The sequence below is a fragment of the Natator depressus genome, chromosome 1, assembly GCF_965152275.1.
Source record: "Natator depressus isolate rNatDep1 chromosome 1, rNatDep2.hap1, whole genome shotgun sequence".
In the NCBI taxonomy this organism is placed as follows: domain Eukaryota; kingdom Metazoa; phylum Chordata; order Testudines; family Cheloniidae; genus Natator; species Natator depressus.
In genome coordinates, this window is record NC_134234.1 from 194,846,829 (window position 1) to 194,866,023 (window position 19,195).

General features: G+C 44.2%; 1 protein-coding gene and 1 long non-coding RNA gene across 2 annotated transcripts in view; one reads left to right on the forward strand and one right to left on the reverse strand.

The window, feature by feature from the left end:
* Positions 1-2,127: 2,127 nt before the first annotated feature.
* LOC141999683 (uncharacterized) lies at positions 2,128-12,838 on the reverse strand. The gene is made up of 3 exons (XR_012642058.1): positions 12,508-12,838; positions 9,663-9,933; positions 2,128-2,403 (listed from the first exon to the last, which is right to left on the reverse strand). It is a non-coding gene; the product is annotated as an uncharacterized LOC141999683 (long non-coding RNA).
* TOMM70 (translocase of outer mitochondrial membrane 70) overlaps positions 12,738-19,195 on the forward strand; it is a 32,752-nt gene continuing 26,294 nt past the window's right edge. Inside the window, exon 1 of the mRNA XM_074973328.1 lies at positions 12,738-13,013. Within this exon, the coding sequence (XP_074829429.1) occupies positions 12,753-13,013 (261 nt within the window). The 5' untranslated portion in view covers positions 12,738-12,752. The remainder of the gene's footprint in view (positions 13,014-19,195) is intronic.

Consider the following 19,195-nt stretch of genomic DNA (forward strand, 5'->3'; position numbering starts at 1 on the left):
TAGTTTCAAACACTCCCTGCCAAATTAGCAAAAAAAACAATCCAACCCAATGCAGCCCTAGGCACTGCTTATATATAAGCCAATCCTTAGTAATCTATTTTAAACGAGGTTTCTTTTAATCTTTCCATTACAGAGATGCCCAATGTCACAGAGCCTGGAGAGTGGCAAGGAAAATGTGTGTCCTAATTCAAATTCATTGCTGCTGAGTGCATCAACTGTCAATAACAATGGAGAGTTGCCCACAAAAACATGCCTGGAAGGTGCACGCTCTGATTTGAAACAGGCTTGTAATTTGGAGAAGGAGAATGGATATATTGACAGTGGTCAGAAACTGGCACAGCTGTTTATTGAGGCTTAACTGACTTTATGAAATAACTTGTGGCTCTGTTCTTCCAGCTGGTATTAAAAAATATTCCCTGCCTAGCAGGAAGCAGGGCTCTTCCGAGACATCTTTTTTATGATCTATTGTGGGGGAGCAATGTCAGACAACATGAAGTGACATTGGTTCACAGAATCTTAGAGTCTAAGGCCAGATCACTCACCTTTCACCAAGGTCACTTCATCTCCCACAATCAGGGCTAGAATGGGCTTAGTACTGCTCCAGTGCACAAATAAATGAAGGGCAAGGGTGCAAAGAGCATTAACCTGCCCACTTGAGCCCTGGGCCAAGCACAGTCCCCATGTTCACTGCGCTCCTGGCAAGCGGGGACTGAGCCTACAGAGCACAAACAGTGGCACTGCATCCATCCATTCTAAATGGCTACTACTCAAGGGCTCAAATGGTGCAAGGACCATGTGTGGTCCTTCTGCTCTGGGGTGAGTTTCAGCTTCTACAGAGAGATCGGCCCAAAACCACAGTCTCGCTCTACCTGGGAGTGTAGCATGCTGTCTTCAAATACTGTACTGAGTACCAGTCGCTGGCGCACATGTTAACTGTAGGCAAATCTGCCATGGGATGCCCTTGTGCTAGAGGCGTGTATAGGAATGAAGTCTGACAAAGGAATTGCAAGTGCCAGTAAAAGGATCTCTGCGGTGACAGAACTGTTTGAAGGCCAAAGCTGCCTCCCCAGATGGGGCAGAACAATTGCTGGGCCCTGTGGGCCTGATTCTGTGTTGCCCTGGACCTTGTGTAGTCATTTACAGCAGTTCAAACTGAGCAAAAGGTGGGTTTAAAACACAAGCTGCCATTCTGATTTGGTAGCATTTTACATTCCCTTTGCACTGGTGTAAAGGGCTGCACAAGATGCAGAACAATGGAGAATCAGGCCCTAGAGACTCCCTGTGGAATTGTCCAGTGGGGAACTAGGGGCAGAGACTGCTGTGGGACTCTGAGTCAGAGTGGCTACATGGTCCACTGCTTAGGGCATTAGTCTAGGACTTGGGAGACCTGGATTTGATTCACTGTTCCACCACAGACATCTTGGGTGACCTTGGGCAAGTTACTCCTGTCTGTGTCTCATTTCCCTGTCTGTACAAGGGGGATAATTGCACTTCCCTACCTCACGGGAGTGTTGTGAGGATAAATAAATTAAAGAGGTGCTCAGATACTTTGGTGATGAGGGGCCTTAGATAGAAAGGCAAGGTGCTGTATTTTGAGATAGAATTTGAAGGACCAGAGGAATGAATATATTTGCAACATCTGTGCCTTTCCATCTACATGTGGGTTATAGACTACACTGGTTCATTGTGTGGATGCAAAGCCTTCCAAAGGCATCACAAGTGTGAGTGATGGCAACCAAGAGTTGGCTGCGGTGCCTTTTGGCCTAGTATTGATGGGGCCTATGGGTTACTGGGAAAAAAATATCAAACTACCTCAAACCTCCTGAATTGGACTTTTGAGTTTGAACGACTCACACTAAGAACTATATACCATCAGCATATTTATTTGCATACTTGGATCTCTCAGGAGACATGTCAAGGCTCATTCATTAACATGCTATCTCAATCTCACATACTTCCCTAAGCTTATCTCACTCATTCTGAGTAAATATATAAAGATTTAAAATATTTTTATTCAGGCACTGAAAGAGACAACAATGCAGCCGGGGCCTCAGGCACAGGGTTTCGTGCTTGGAAAGCTGCTTTCCAAGCTTGTGTACTGTGATAGCCATGGAAACTACTGGCCCTTGTTCTATACAGGAGAGGAGGCTATCCAGGGCGGTGGCAGGCTCGTGTGTGTGAATACTTGACGGTCAAAAAAATATGAGTTCACCCAAAAAACAAGCAGCACTTGAACAAAAGTTTTCAGGTTCTGCAAATACAGTTCAAAATTTAAACCACACTGGACAAATTCATGGCCCTTCACTGTCCCAGTAGCAGGCAAGACTTCTCTTTTTAAATGTGCGCTGTGTCACCCCAGAGCTGTCCTGTGGCCATCAAGGAGAAAAAGATGTAACTCGTCATCTGGAAAACAAAATACATAAATAGCACGGCAGTGTGTTCACAACTACAAATTCTTTTTGTACCTGTGGCGAATTGCCTCACTGATAAAGTAAGTCAAATATGTTTAATAATTATGATTTGTTGTTATTATTAATTATTATTGTTGTTGTTAATAATAGTAATAATACTAATAATTCTCTTCGGGGCACTTGAGTTCCCCAGAAATAATTTGCTTGCTGACTTGGGGTTTTTTTGTAGTACAGTAATTTATTCCTAGTACTTTGTCAGAAACTCTGTTTGCAATGTTCTTTCAGAAAATTTTGATTGTTTTTATGAATTAATTTTTATTGGGTCCAAGATTTTTGGTTTTCCATGTGTCCTGATGATGGTTAAATATTTATTAATTCATTGAGCTGATGCCTTTATCCATGGCAACAGGATTATTAAAATACCGTATGTTACACAGACAAAGTTACCCAGACACAAATTTGCAATCCTTATATCACATAAAAAATCCACTCACTATGTGTATCATATCATTAACATATATGCTTGTGAAAATTTGGTTATACTGTTTGGATGTATTTTGTCTATTAATTTCCCATTTTGATATTAACTTTGATAAAATATTCAATTTGTTATAGATTACACCTTTTTATGTACAAAATATAAATGTTTTTTCCCTAGGTGACACATGCAAAAATGAAAAATGAAAGTTACAACTCTGCTTGCACAGCACACTATTCCTTTTGCAACCGCAGACAACCTGAGCCCCCCGTTTAAAGATATCTTTTCTGACAGCCAGATTGCTCAGTATTATGCATCTGTAAGAACCAAGTCAACATGTATGTTGAATGGTGCCATTACTGCCTATTTCCAAGAGTTTCTTGTGAGACAAAGACTGAAGCCTTTTCTCTTTCTGTTGATGGCTCTAATATGACAAAAACTTAGAAAAAATGAATCCACTGACAGTGAGGATTTTTGATATCCAGAAACATCTTGTGACAACACAGTTACTTGACTTATGCCTCACTACTGGTATTCATACAGCCACTGGAAAATAAATCTTTTCCAAAACTGATGGGAGAATGACATCACATGAGATACCATGGGATAACGGTGTTGGATTTTCTTAGACAATGCCAGTGTAAACATGGGTACGAATAATTCAGTTAAGACACTGCTTCGAAATAAGAATGCATGTGTGTATTTCATGGGATGTCCATGCCACCTCATCCACAATACCGCTGTGCTGGTGCTACACAGTTTTCTAAAGTGTCAGAATTTGATGTTAAAGATCTATGTATTGATTGCTACCATTACTTTGACAAAAGAACAAAATGACAGTCATTCCTGGAGGAGTTCTGTCATGTCTGTGATGTTGAAAACCCAAACCCCCTCCCACACCCAGCACCCCAAACCCCCTCCCACATCCCCTCTGACACCCCAACCCCCTGTCCCAGCCCAGAGCCCGTACCCAGCACCCAAACTCCCTCCCAGAGCCAGCACCCCTCCCGCACCCAAACTTCCACCCAGAGCCTGCACCCCAAACCCTCTCCCGCACCCAAACTCCCTCCCAGAGCCGTAGGCAGGTGTGTGTGGGGGAGCGGGACTTGGACCCATTCTGGGCACCACCAAAAATCATACAAACCTGCCGCCCCTGCTTTCAGGGATCTATGACAGAGGTTTATTTGTTCTTTTACCAGGGTCCTACCATCCTCCCAGTGTTTAGCACCACTAACAAGTTTCTGCAGAGGGAAGATCCTTATATATACATGGTAGATGGGTTGCTTTCTACTTTTGTGAGAAAACTTCTCGGAAAGTTTATTCAGGCACAAGTGATCAAAAATGCTGTCTCGTTTACAGATGCAGACTTTGCTAATTCTGACAATCAGCTTTGAGACACGTCTGTTTGTAGGTTTGCTCACAAAACAGAAGTTGGAAGATAGTAGTCCTCTTGCAAACAGGGGCACCATTGGGGGGCAGGGGAGGCTCTAGCTCTCCCCCCCCACCCCGATTTTTGTACCTGAGATCCGCTCACAGCGCACACTCAGCCCCAGACAGCGCTCTTAACTGCAACACAGCTTGAGTGTGATATGTGATGAGTTCTGTGCTGCTCCCAGCTTCTGCCTTTGGGAGTTTGTTATAAGCAGAGGCCAGGTGATTAAGATAACAAAAGGCTTGTCATTAAATTAAGTTAAGGATCCTTAGATGATCCTGAAAGCATTGCCAGGCACTCCAGTTAAAAGATAGGAAACAAAGGGTAGGAATAAATAATGAGAATGGAGAGAGGTAAATAGTGGTGTCCCCCAGGGATCTGTACTGGGATCAACACTGTCCAACATATTCATAAATGACCTGGTAAACAGTGAGGTTGCAAAATATGCAGATGATACAAAATTACTCAGGATAGTTAAGTCCAAAGCAGACTGTGAAGAGCTACAAGGTATCTCACAAAACTGCGTGACTGGCCAAAAAATGGCAGATGAAATTCAATGCTGATAAATACAAAATAATGCACATGGCAAAACATAATCCCAAATATACATATAAAATGATGGGGGTCTAAATTAGCTGTTACACATCAAGAAAGAGATCTTGGAATAATTGTGGATAGTTCTCTGAAAACATCTGTTTTTTGCGGCAGTCAAAAAAGCTAACAGACTGTTGGGAATCATTAGGAAAGGGTTAGATAATAAGAAAATATCATATTGCCTCTATATAAATCCATGGTATGCCCACATCTTGAATACTATGTGCAGATCTGGTCGCCCCTGCTCAAAAAAGATATATTGGAATTGGAAAAGGTACAGAGAAGGGAAACAGAAATGATTAAGGGTATGGAACAGCTTCCGTATGAGGAGAGATTAAAAAGACTGGGACTTTGGAAAAGAGACGACTAAGGGGGGATATGGTTGAGGTCTATAAAATCTTGACTGGTGTGGAGAAAGTAAATAAGGAAGTGTTATGTACTCCTTCACATAACACAAGAGCTAGGGGTCACCCAATGAAATTAATAGGCAGCAGATTTAAAACAAACAAAAGAAAGCTTTTCTTCACAGTCAACCTGTGAGACTCTTTGCCAGGGGATGTTGTCAAAGCCAAAACTATAACAGGGTTCTAATAAGAACTAGATATGTGCATGGAGGATAGGTCCATCAATGACTGTTAGCTAGGGTGAGCAAGGATCCAGCACCATGTTCTGCATGTCCCTAGCCTCTGTTTGCCAGAAGCTGGGAGTGGGTGACAGGGGATGAATCACTTGATGATTGCCCTGTTCTGTCCATTCCCTGTGAAGCACCTGGTATTGGCCACTGTTGGAAGAAAGGATACTGGGCTAGATGCACCACTGGTTTTACCCAGTATGGCCATTCTGATGTTCTTATATAGAACTGGGATATATCTTCCCCCGTGCTGTGCCCGACTAGATCCCACTCCCCTCCCAGAGCTGGGATAGAACCCAGGAGTCCTGACGGGGTCTCTCTCTCTGCAGAATTAGTAACAAAGTAAGAATATACATTAAAATTTTAAAACTAACCAGTGTCCCTTAAGTGACTTACCACAAGATGTCAGAACACGTTAGTATTAGAGCTGAGTGGGTCTAATATTTATTTAATTTTCTTTCTTGTATATACAAATTAGATACAGTGCTCCTGTCAGCTAATTGCTAAGTTATCTGCCAAAAAAATAGTTTTCAAGTGTCTAAGTAGGCCCACGAATCACGGTTAAAGTTGTGCCCCCATGCCAAAATCTGAAATGGCGCCCCGAATTGCAAAGCAGAAATTATTTTGTGCAGCCAGAGCATTCTACGCCCGTGCCAAGTATGCACGGGAGAAGCTATCTTTGAATGATGAAATGTTAAAGATGGCAGCATTTCTGAATTTTGATATGAAGGAAAACTGCACTTCTAAATATGTTGAACACTTTGTTGGCAGAAAGCAGCTCATGTTCAGTCTCTCTCCACCTGAGATAGAGAAGTTGTAACAGGAGTTTGTTGATTACCAGTTGCTGCAGAAATCAAATATCCCTCAGCGTGTATGGCAGTGGTCAGCAACTGGTAGATCGCGATCGACTGGTTGATCCTGGAGCCTCTGCCAGTTGATCGCGATTTCTGGTGCTAAAAGTCCGGTGGTGCAGTGGGGCTATGGCAGGCTCCCTGCCTGCCCTGGCCCCATGCCACTCCTGGAAGCGGTTGGCATGTCTCTGCGGCCCCAGGGGAAAGGGGGGAGACAGCTGCACGCCCTGCTGCTGCCCCCACCCGCCCCCGCCCCCCCCCAGCGCCGACTCTGAAACTCCCATTCGCTGGGAACTGTGGCCAATGCGGGGGCGGCGGTTGTGGTCCCCAGGGGGAGGTCTCCGTGTTAGCAGCCCTGGGGGAAGGTCTCTGCGCGCTGCCTGCGCCCACAAGCACCGTCCCCTCGGCTCCCATTGGCCGCAGTTCCCAGCCAATGGGAGCTACAGAGTCGGTGCTGGGGAGCGGGGGCAGTGGCAGCGTGTGTGGCTGCCTCTGCCCTCCCAGGGCCCGCAGAGACATGCCAGACACTTCCGGGAGTGGTGCGGGGCCAGGGCAGGCAGGGAGCCTGCCATATCCCCACTGCACTGCTGACCAGGAGCTCCCTGTGGTAAACGCCTCCCGGCTGGAGCCAACACCTCACACCCCCTCCTGCACCCCAGCCCGGAGCCCCTCCTGCACCCAAACTCCCTCCCAGAGCCCACACCCCTCCCCCCCTCCTGCACCCCAATCCCCTGCCCCAGCCTGGAGCCCCTTCCTGCACCCAAACTCCCTCCCAGAGCCCACACCCCTGCCCCAGGCTCAGCTCAGGGCCCCTTTCCACACTCTGAACCTCTCGGCCCCGGCCAAGAGCCTGTACCCCCTCCCCCACCCCAATTCCCTGCCCTTGCCTGGTGAAAGTGAGTGAGGGTGGGGGAAAGCGAGCGATGGAGGGAGGGGGGAATGTAGTGGGTGGGGCCTCAGGGAAGGGGCACGGTAGATCCTGGGTTCATCTTAAATTAAAAAAGTGATCTTGTGTGTAAAAAGGTTGGAGACCGCTGGTGTCTGGGATGACACAACACGACAGACTGACCCAGATAACGCTACTGTGCAATGCAGGATGGACACTGTATGGGCATATCTTAGAAATGTCAAAAGCACTAGTGGTCTTCTCAATTTCCCATTACTGTCCAGGGTTGCTAGACATTTTAATTTTACCCCACTCAAATGCGGGAGCGGGGAATGGGTTCAGTCTTGTTCAAAAGAATAAGACACCATTTAGACCAAATCTTGGACTAGACTGGACACTGTCCTCTATTATCCAAGTAAAGCTGGCAAATCCTGAGCCACGTTTCGAGTTTGAGCTACCAAAAGAAGTTATAAAAATAACAAAGGAGGGCCACATACAATATAACAAAGCACATGAATAAAATGCGACACCAAATTAGATATTAAAAGAAATGTGGAATCTGAGTCCTTTTTCTATGGTTTTTAGCTTCAAATTAATTAAATTCAATTTAATTATTTTATTTATTTTTATATTAATTGAATGTGTTGTTTGGTTGTGTTTTATTTTAATTAATTTATTTTGGAATCTGATTATTTTAGTTTCCTGTAAATATAATATGAGCAATAATATATAAACCAAATAATATTTGTACTGTAAAGACACTAAGACAAGGTGATATGCAAAATAATGTTTTCTTTTTTGTTAAGTTTATATAAAAACAGTTTATTTTTGAATATATCTCTTGTTCTGTCCACTGACTTTGTGCCTAAACCAGGGGTTATTAGTTCTGGTCCTCACAGATCTCCAACCCTCCAGGTTTTTGCTCCAACCGGCGAATAATTGTTTTTATTAAAATCCACTGGTTTGCATTGCATACAGAATTCCCACGTGCTCTAGACTAATATGAACTAGGACATTTAAGTGTTTCATATGCAATATTAAGCTGTGTACATTTTAAAACAAACTATTAAGTGCTGGTTGAATTACAAACCCGGACTATTGGATGTCGCCAAGGACCAAAGATGAGAGCCCCTGTCTTAAGCAATGACCTAACACACCACCTGGAAAGTCTCACTCTTTGGTCTTGAATCTCACTCTTTGGGTCTGTAAATCTCTCTCTTAAGCACAGCCAACCCTTGGCATCTCGGTCTCAGGCATCTGCTTTTCTCATTATGAGGAGGGAGAAATCAATCTAAATCCTTCTCTGCCTACCACAGGGATCTCTCTGCATGTACTGGGGAGCGGGGAGGTAAGGAGCGAATTCTGTGCTGCTCAAGCGCACCATGAGTTGGCAACTAATATTGTTTTATGGCTATATGCCAGTGCATATTTGGTTCAAGGTGTTTAGTGCCAGCTTCTAAAGGGGAACTGACTCCTTTTCAGTGAGAGTCCAGTCAGTTTTCTTGTCTACAGAATCACTAAGGGAAAGACAGAGCAGGAGTATGTTGACCAATGTTTTGGTAGGAAAGAAAAGAATGGAGAAGAAAAGAAACAGTGGTTACTGCAACCTGGTCAGGGAAAAAACAGAGAGGGGTAATAAATACCCTGTCATGGTGATCATGTCAATAAGTGTCATAACACATCAGCACAAAGGGGCAGAATAACGGTTGCATGTGCAACCTTCATTTTGGTGTCACCTGACTTTCAGGTGTTTCACTTTGCAACCTTAACATACTTTGATTTTTTTGGACACACAATAGCAGATTTAAAGGTAGCCATCCTGCAGCAAAAAAACTTCAGGACCAGACTTCAAAGAGAAACTGCTGAGCTTCAGTTCATTTGCAAATTTGACACCATCAGCTCAGGATTAAACAAAGACTGTGAATGGCTAGCCAACTGCAAAAGCAGTTTCTCCTCCCTCGGGTTCACACCTCAACTGCTAGAAGAGGGCCTCATCCTCCCTGACTGAGCTAACCTCGTTATCCCTAGCCTGATTCTTGCTTGCATATTTATACCTGCCTCTGGAAATTTCCACTACATGCATCTGGAGAAGTGGGTATTCACCCAGAAAAGCTTATGCTCCAATACGACTGTTAGTCTATAAGGTGCTACAGGACTTGTTGCCGCTTTTACAGATCCAGACTAACACAGCTACCCCTCTGATACTTGATACTTTGATCTTTGTAATCGTTGGCACTTTTGTTTGGAATAATGATCAAAGTTCTTTAAATAGCTCATTTCTCTCCCAACTATAAAGAAAGCCAACAAGTTACCTGCAGGGTGCAAAATGCTTAGTACAGCTGAGCAAAAAATAATAACAGAGCAAACTTTTCTATTTACCCTTAGGTGAGTGCTCCAGGTAAGCAAGCGGAAGCAGCAACGGCAAACTTTCCACTCCCTCCAGTCAGACCTCCAAGCAGGGACGTACCATCATCATCCATGACCAATGGTCCTCTCCCACCTCTGAGAGTGTCAAGCAAGCAATCACCAGCATCATCATCATCTATGGCATCTGCTCCCCTCCCTCCATTAAGAGCTCCAGACAAGGAAGCTTCTTCCTCCTTTTTCTCCTCCTCCTCGACCACAAAGGTTTTTCTTCCTCCATTGAATGCTTTAGACAAGAAAGAAGCAGTAACAATCAAACCCCCTTTTCTCCCTCCATTGAGTTCTTTCATCGAACATGCAGAATCAACAGCATCAGCAACAAACTTTTCTTTTCAGGTGAGTGCTCCTTTCAAGTCAATGGCAGCCCCAATAGCACCTTTCTCAGGGGAAGGTGTGACATACCCTGGAGTGCAATCCAGACTGTAGAACCCCTGTGTCCGCTTTAACTCTCCTGCCCAGACTGTCTCTTACACTGCTATGCCAGTGAACTGCAAACCCCTCCAGGCTCTGTTCACTCAGTTATCGGTGTGCACAGGCATACCCAGCTAAGTTGCATAAAGGCTCTCCCAAGCCACTCATGAACTGTATATAGGGAGACACCAGCAAATTCCCACAACCCCAGCCTTACACCCCAGATCAATGTAAGCCCATTTATTAGTTTGCCACTTCTTCAAAGGGTACTGGGCATGCCCCAGCCTCTGTAATCTCGGCAGATCCCCCAAGCACTTAAAACAAACTCACTAGTTTAGACTAAACATCAAAATAAGTTTATTAACTAAAGAAAGATAGAGTTTAAGTGATTAGAAGTAGTAGGCATAAAGGTCAGACTTGATTACATAAGAAATAAAAAATAAACATGCATTCTAAATCCTAAACTTTATCAGGCTAAGCAAGATTTCAATCAAACAGTTTTTCTCATCTTACTGGATGTTGCAGGCAGTTTTCAGTTCACAGTTCATATTAACTAGACAGCTTTCTAGTTAGGTCCATCCCTTTCCCCCAGTTCAAGGAGACATCTCTTTATCTTCCAAACAATCTTGCTTCCAGGTATACAGATGGGGGAGGAGAAAGCGATATCACTGTCCCTCATTTATACTTTTCTCCAGGTGCTAGAAAAATCTATGCTGTGTCATGGGATTAGGCTGCCCCGATAGTGTACATGCTCAAGCAACTGTCTTTGTTTGCAACTCTGCTGCTCGAGAATAGCTGGTGATGGTCGCTTAACACCTGGCTGCATGTTGGTCACTTTTCTGTTATCTCTGAGGAGCTAATCTGTGGGCATTTCCCAGATTCTCAACCTATTTCAGTAACCAACATATAGCAAAATCTCATAACTTCATATACGATGAGGATACATGCATTTCAACAGGATAGTAATGCGCAACAGATTATAACTTTCCAAATGATACCTCACAAGGCATACTCTGTACAAAACATATCATAATCATATAACAGTGTTGAATAGGTGGGTACAGGGGGTACAGTATGTCACAGAAGGTGCCATGCAAAAAAAAATAGCTGCAGTGATTAATTTTCTTTCTCTTTTTGTTGTTTGGAGATAGGAACTAGTTGGGGAAGGGGCTGCTGAAAAGCTCGGAACAATTTTTGTAAGTGATTTCTCCGAGCACAAATTGGAGGGCCAGCTTCTCCAGTTTGCTAAAACGTCTCTGTGCTAGGTAAGCAGTGCAAAGTTGCCATAAAATGCCTGGTAAGGCCAGTGGAGAATTCCCTCATGAGCTAGGGAACTCTCTGCTAGTGTAAAGCTGGTGGAGATGCCAGAACTGTCTCCTATGCCAGCCATGGTCCAGCCGTAAGAAGAAGGAGAGGTGCGGCAGGGCTGGTTGTAATTGGGGTTGGGGAGAGGGCATGGCAGAGTAGACTCTCAGACCTCTGATCCTTCAATGGTGTCTGGTCCCTGATGGACCTCACACCAGTGACGTAAATTAGGGCTGAACCTCTGAGTTATATAACGTTATATAAATACAGGAGCAACACAGCTTTTATTTAAGGAAAAAGTGAGTTTCCATCCTCTACGGTTGTAGAGAATAGTTTGAAAATGGGATCAGAGTGTATCATAAAGGCTCAAAAGTTAGAAGGCAAATAATATCCCCCCACCACCACAATTTATTGTTGTTTAAGACAATCCTATGAATTTTGATAACTGAATCATGATTTGTTTTGATATTTGGGGTTACCTCATATGCTTAACTTTTATCATTAAACAGCCCCATTGACCCCATATGAGTTAAAATTAAGGATGTGAAAAATGGCCCCTTTGACTTCAATAGGAGTGGGAATCGCTCAGCACCTTTCAGGATCTATCCCAATACAACTGAAGTCTCACTGCACAAGGTTGGCAATTCTTGTGATTTTATCACACATCTTGTGATATTTGGGATTTGCCTGAAAGTCCCAGGTCCTGGAGTCATGTGATTTCAGAAGAACCTCTGCTTTCATTGAAAAACAACAACAATCCAGTCAGTTTCTAGTGCTCAGGGCAGCGCAGAGAAAGGTGAACCCTAAAGGCTCAAAAGACAGAAGGCAAATAAACAGGACCCAGCACTCATTGTTTTTAAGAAAACCTCCTGAGTTTGGGGGGCCAGACTCTAATTTTTGGGCGGTTGGAGCTAGCCACACTGTGTTAGCATCCACGCCCAGCAGCTTGTGTTCTCACCCTGCCTTGGTGCATTAACTGGGATGGGAGGATCCGCCTTCCCCTGTAGGATGCACTCATGCTAGCAGGAGCCGCGGGCTCCCTGCTCTCCCCGCTGAGCTCCTAAGAGGGAACCACTGCACTTACCCCTCTCCGCCGGCAGGTGGCGCCGCCGCTTCCGTGTCTGAGCCCAGGGGAGGGGGCGGGGACTGCGCTTACCCCTCTCCGCCGGCAGGTGGCGCCGCCGCCCCTTGTCTGCGGGCGAGCCCGGCCGCGCGGCGCATGGAAGTGCTTCCCCCTGACCCTTTCCCGGCATGCCGCGGGTTTCCGGTGACCCTTCGCTCTGCTCCCTCCATCCCCCCCCGGCTGGCGCTGCGAGCGGAGCGGGGATCATGGCCGCCTCGAAGCCCGTGGAGGCCGCTGCAGCAGCGGGGGGAGGCGGCGGCGGCTCGGGGCTGTCGCGCTGGCAGGTGGCGCTGGCGCTGGGGGCGCCGCTGCTGCTCGGGGCCGGCGCGCTCTACCTGTGGGGGCGGCGGCGGCGCCCGGCGCGCGGGAAGGGCCCGAGCGAGAGGAAGACGCCGGAGGGAAGAGCCAGCCCGGGCCCCGCCGCCCCCGGGGGCAGCCAGCCCGACGGGCCCGGGCACGAGGAGATGGTGAGGGGGGCGGGGCGCGGGGCCCCGGCCGCAGGGGGAGGGGCGCGGGGCCGGGCCGGGGTCGCAGTCCCGGTCCCCCCGCGGGTTCCGCGGCGCCCAGGCCCGCTCTCCGCCGAGCAGCCCGGGCGGGGTGAGGAGCCGCCCTGGGAGTTGGCCTCGCTCCTGGAACCGGTTTTTACGCTCGTGTTTTTTTGGCAGAGCAAAGCGCGTGGCCTGAGGGGGCGAATGGGCGAGTCCGCCTGTCTGTCGGCACCAGCCTGACGCCTGCCCCCCCCGGGCTGGGGTGAGGGAGCGACTTCGCTCTGCAGTAGCGTCTGGTAAAGACACTGAGCGCAGGGTAGGGAGCTCTCCCATCGGTTTAGACCTTGTCTTCACCAGAGGTTACTTTGGTATAATTTACATGGTTCAGGGATGTGAATAATCCGTACGCCTGAGTGATGTAAGGCCTTGTCTGCACTCACCGATGCATCTGCGGTCGATAGACCCACTAAACCGACTGCCAGTCGCTCTCCCGGCGACTCCTGTTTTCCACTTGAAGTGGAGGGGGAGTCGACGGGAGAGAGTCTCCAGTCGACATCGCGTAGTGTGGACCCCGCCGTAAGTAGATCTAAGTACGATGACTTCAGCTACATTATTCACATAGCTGAAGTTGCATAACTTAGATCGATCTTCCCTCATAGTGTAGACAAGGCCTAAGTTACAAAACCTAAGTGCTGGTGTTGTCAGCATTTTAGCTATCGCAGAGGCAGGAGTTATTAAACCATCTCCCATCATCTCTTAGAGCATCTCCACCACAAGTGCTACAGTGTCACAGCTGTAGCCACAGTAACTCCTGCCTCTTCGAGAGGCGGTAGCTTCGTCGGTGGGAGAAGCTCTTTCACTGACCCAGCACTGTCCACACTGGTGCTTAGGTTGTTACAACTCACATTGCTCAGGGGTGTGGATTATTCACAACCCCAAGTGATGTAATTTATACTGAAGTAATTTGTAGTGTGGACTTAGCCTTTTTCCCGCTGGTGTCAGTGCGGAGTAACACGCTGAAAGCAGTGGGTTTACACTGGTGTGAGAAGAGACTTGGCCCCTTATTTTGGGGGTGGACACTGTGTCCAGTCTGGTGTGGCGGTCTTTATGTTCTTGGCTGGGGCGAGGGGGGTTTGAGTGGTTCTGAGACGGGCATAACTAGTCTGCATCATCCTGCCTTAACTTGGCACTGTTACCTAGTATCAGTGTACAGCTAGCTTTCATGTTTAGTTTATTAACTTAAATGGTCAGCTTTTAGTTTTCAGGACTCCTTTGCTTGTTTAGTTATTCATGTTTCCTTTACTTATTTGGTCTTTTGAGTGGCTTGTTATGAAACACTAATTTGGCTGCTTCCCAGTGCTGATAACTCAGTTTTGAGAAGGAATATGAGTGTGATTTGGAGAATCCCATCATGCAGTATGCATTATCTACAAGTAATTGGATCTGGAAATATATTATTGCTCCATAAATATGTATATCCAAATTGCTTCTGAGACTAAGATGCAAAGGGAAATTGTAGCTGTTGACTCTGGTTTGGGGACTCATCTTATTCTGAAGTGCTGGGTAGAACAGAGTAGAAATGAGCGCAGGATCAGGAGCAAAATCTTATTTTCTTTAAATATGAAGCCAGCATATCTGATCCATAGTCAGTTATTGAGATTTGCATTCAAAGCAGAGATTAAATCTATATGCATGAGTAGGTAGGATCTCCAAACTTACATTGACTGTGTGCAGAATACACGTTCAGAATTTTCAAGTAAATCAGTGAGTTCGTTGGTTGTGATCTTTTTTAAATTGCACTTTTTTTTTTCTCTAGCAAATTCCTGAATTTTCACATTTGAAAATTGATTTCTAAATTATAGCAAAATGTAAGATGTGGACTAGTTTGTAAGTTTCTTAGTGTTAAATTTTGATTTATTTACATTAGCCATAACTGTTTTTATTTACATTGTGATTATTGTACAGTATTTTCATCATCAAAAGGACTCTCCAGCAGCTGAAGGCAGGTCTGCATTAGAAAGCTTTGCCATGATAGCTATGTTGATTGATGGTGTGGGGTTTTCTCTAACATAGTTATGCTGGTAAAAGCACCAGTGTAGATGCAGTTATATCAGTATAAAAGTTCCCCTAGTGTAGATCTTAAGCCTTCATTTAGAAAAAAAAACTATTTCTATCTCTTTGTTATAAAAAAAAAATTTAAAATATAGAAGTTCAAACCAAGACACTATTGCTCTCCTAAGTATGCAGACAGTGGAAAAATACTTTTGAGTTGTGAATTGCCCCATTATCTCAGTGGGTTGTCAAACCCATTCTTAGATTTTAGTTAAATGACAACTATTTCACTGCTGACCACTTTAGCACAAATGTCAATCTAATTGACAAATGCATTTGGTGCAGTGTTTGTCATAGATTCTTTTGTTTACTGATCTGATTATATAATTGACAAATATATTTAGTCATTTAAAGTCTTAGATGTCAAAACTTTAAATGGCAAACCCACTTGATGATGAACACAGATAATATGAATCCAAGTGTTGATGTCTAAAACTGTTTTCAAATCCACTTGTCATCTAAATATGGAGGGCCTAAAATGGCTCTGCAGCTATTGTTGTGTTGACTCTTTTACTTGAAGTAGGAGTTAAATCTTTTATGTATGGAAAATGTGCGGATTATGGGGTTAGACTAGATGACCCTTGCGGTCCCTTCTAACCCTATGATGAGTCTATGAAAATACCGAGCATCTCCTAATTTGCAAGCATTAGATTCTCTTTAGAATGTCAAACTTTTTCAGATATCTCTGCTACAGAAATTTTACTGCTGGAGCTGTACACGTTTTTTAAACGTATGTTTTGATCGACTACATGATCCATAGTTCCTTGAAGGGTGTCCTTGCAAAGTAATGGGAAAAGATCCTGAAACTGAAACCATTTGGTAAATTTGCAGAAGAGGTAGAGTAAAGTTAATCATATTTGCCCTGCCCAGGTATGAGCATAGTCTATCAACACACAGTGTGGTGCCAGCAGTAGACTGGCCGTACTGCTGCTTTTCTGGAATTTCTTCTGAGATCCTGGTGGAAAAATAGCTTATGAAGCATAAGATTTTGCTACACTTAGCTTGACAGCTATACATGTTTTTGTCATAAAATTAACAATTTCACTTTTACCTGCAGCCGCCACAGTATTGTACTCACTAGCTTCTTGCAGCATTGAATTGTACAGGTTGACTATCACCCATGTGAGGTAGCATAATCTTTTAAAAAGCTTTAAATGTACAAGCCTTTAATTTCACTGAAAAATTAATGATTATTGGAATTACTGTATTGCTTTGTTCTTGTATCATGGATTTGTCTTTGAAATCAGTCCAGGTTTAATCCCAAATGTACAAATTAGAATCTGTAGTATATTTATACAGTCGAAATGGGCAATGTATGCTTATGGGTGGCAGAAGATTGTTGTGTAACTTGGTGTAATCTAGATCAGTGGTTCTCAACCATTCCAGACTACTGTACCCCTTTCAAGAGTCTGGTTTGTCTTGCATACCCTAAATTTCACCTTACTTAAAAACTACTTGCTTACAAAATCAGTCATAAAAATAGAAAAGTGTCAGCACACTTTTACTGAGAAATTACTTATTTTCTCATTTTTATCATATAATTATAAAATAAATCAATTGGAATAAAAAATTGTGCTCTCATTTCAGTGTATAGAGCAGTATAAAGTCATTGTGTGTATGAAATTTTGGTTTGTACTGTCTTCGCTAGTGCTTTTTCAGTAGCCTGATGTAAAACTAGGCAAATATCTAGATGAGTTCATGTACCACGTGTCTTGAGAACCACTGATCTAGATCTCATACCTTCTTGCATGTTGCATTCTTTTATATTCCTTTTTTGTTCACTTGAAAACCCAGTTATTTTCTGAAGTGCCATTTCATTTTCTTGTAAACCCCTCTACAAAGGTCTGGTGTCTGCCCTGTTTTAGGGTTGATCTACACTGGGAACTTAAATTGGCCTAGGTACAGCTCTCAGGGGTGTGAAAAATCCACACCCCTGAGAGATATAGCTATGGTGACCTCTGGCATAGACAGTGCTAGGTCCATGGAAGAATTCTTCAGTCAACCTAGCTACCACCTCTCAGGGAGGTGGAGTACCTACATCAACAGGAGAATCCCTCTCGTCAGAATAGGTAGAGTCTACACTAAAGTGCTACAACAGTGCAGCTGCATCGGTTTAAGTGTTGACATACCCTTATTTAAGCTTAATATTCCTTTGACTACAGGACAAGCCTTTTTAGGGCTTGTCTACACTTAAAACTGCAGCTGCATCATAATAGTGTTTCAGTGAAGATGCTACCTATGCAGACAGGATGGGTTCTCCCGTCGGCATAGGTAATCCACCTCTCTGAGAGGCGGTAGCTAGGTTAATGGAGGATTTCTTGCACCCCTGAGCGACATAGTTATACCAACTTAATTTCCTAGCATAGACCAGGCTTAGTTTGCCCTGCTGCTTAGCAGTTCCCATTTCTCCTCAGATAGGTTACTTTGAAGATACCATCAGATTAGGCCTGAATAGAGACTGGGAGTGGTTGGGTCATTAGAAAACCTAAACTTAATTTCCCCAATACTAATTTCTCCCTACTGTTACTCACACCTTCTTGTCAACTGTCTGTAATGGGCCACTCTCTTACCACTTCAGAAATTATTTTTCCTCCCTTGGTATCCTGCTGTTAATTGATTTAACTTGTTAGGCTGACCTCACGCTTGGTAAAGCAACCCCCAATCCGTTCATGTATTTATACCTGCTCCTGTATTTTCACTCCATGCATCCAATGAAGTGGGTTCTAGCCCACGAAAGTTTATACCCAAATAAATTTGTTAGTCTCTAAGGTGCCACAAGGACTCCTTGTTGTTTTTGCTGATACAGACTAACACTGCTTCCACTCTGAAGCTAGTTAAGGCTCAGACATAAGGAGCTCTGTGTACTATTGCAGTTGTCATTGTTCCTCTTTTAGAATCTGTGGTAAATCGAGGTGCGGATTAATCATAACGTAATTGGTCACAAAGTTCAAGATTGCTTTAATTTGGTGCATATTTGGACCATAACATGTTGAAATAGTTAAATTATTTTGTTGCATCAGAACAGCTTCATTCTAGATTCAGTCCTTCTGTTGAGCCAAAAGTAACTCCAGTCCATCTGGCCCACCATGGCTGGGTTCCTGCTTGCTCAGCCGGGGCTGGGGTCCCTCTGGCTGGCTGGCTGATGAAGCTGGGGCTGATCCGACAGGCTGGCCACCGGGGTTAACAGTTAAGGTCTGGTTAACTGTAAGCCTAATGCTAACCGGTTAACCTTTTACATCCCTAGTCTGCACTCTGTCAGTGTGTTGAAAATAATCCTATAATTCGAACAACCCTCATGAATTTTTGTTGTGAAGGTGGTGCTACGCTGTGATGCCAGTGATAGGCTCAAGAATCTTTCCTTTGTATTACTATTAGTACCCAGTAAGTATTTTACCTAAGTACTGCCTTTTCATATTCAGACAGTGTAACTATTTTTTGCTTTAGGTTTGTAGAGACGTCTAGAAAAGCTGATCATAATGCTAGTTGGGTTTGGGAAGGAGAGAGGAAGGCTTAGTAGTAAGAAGCAACTGTAAAACTAATCTTTCTGGTGGGACAGCAGCCAAAACCAGTTTGTGTTTAAATGTAGAGAAGTAAATTATTGTGTTCCACAAAGTTATTCATTAGTGGGAGTGTAATAGCACAGATCACTGGTGGTTCTCTGGCAGTTTACATGTGCTCTGCTAAATCTATCCATGGACAACTAAATCAAATGAAAACTAAAAATAAAAAGAACGAGATAAACTGTTTAAACAACAACAAACCGCTAAATTACACTCTGCAAAAATGAGATCTTTGAAATATCTAGTTCTTCATGCAAGGAAAGTGGTTATTTACCAAAATGAAAGAACACCCTTTAAAGATGTTTAGAGAAGCTGTGAATGTACTTTAAGTTTTGAATTTTGGGATTTTACCTGTGTTTCCCTCCCTTCTCCTACAAATTACTGCAGAAAAGTTTATGGCATGGTTCAAACACTGGATCTTTCTATAACATATATTGGTAGTACATGGATTATGAACTTCATTTAGTCTTGTTGTAAAGGCTGCCTAGC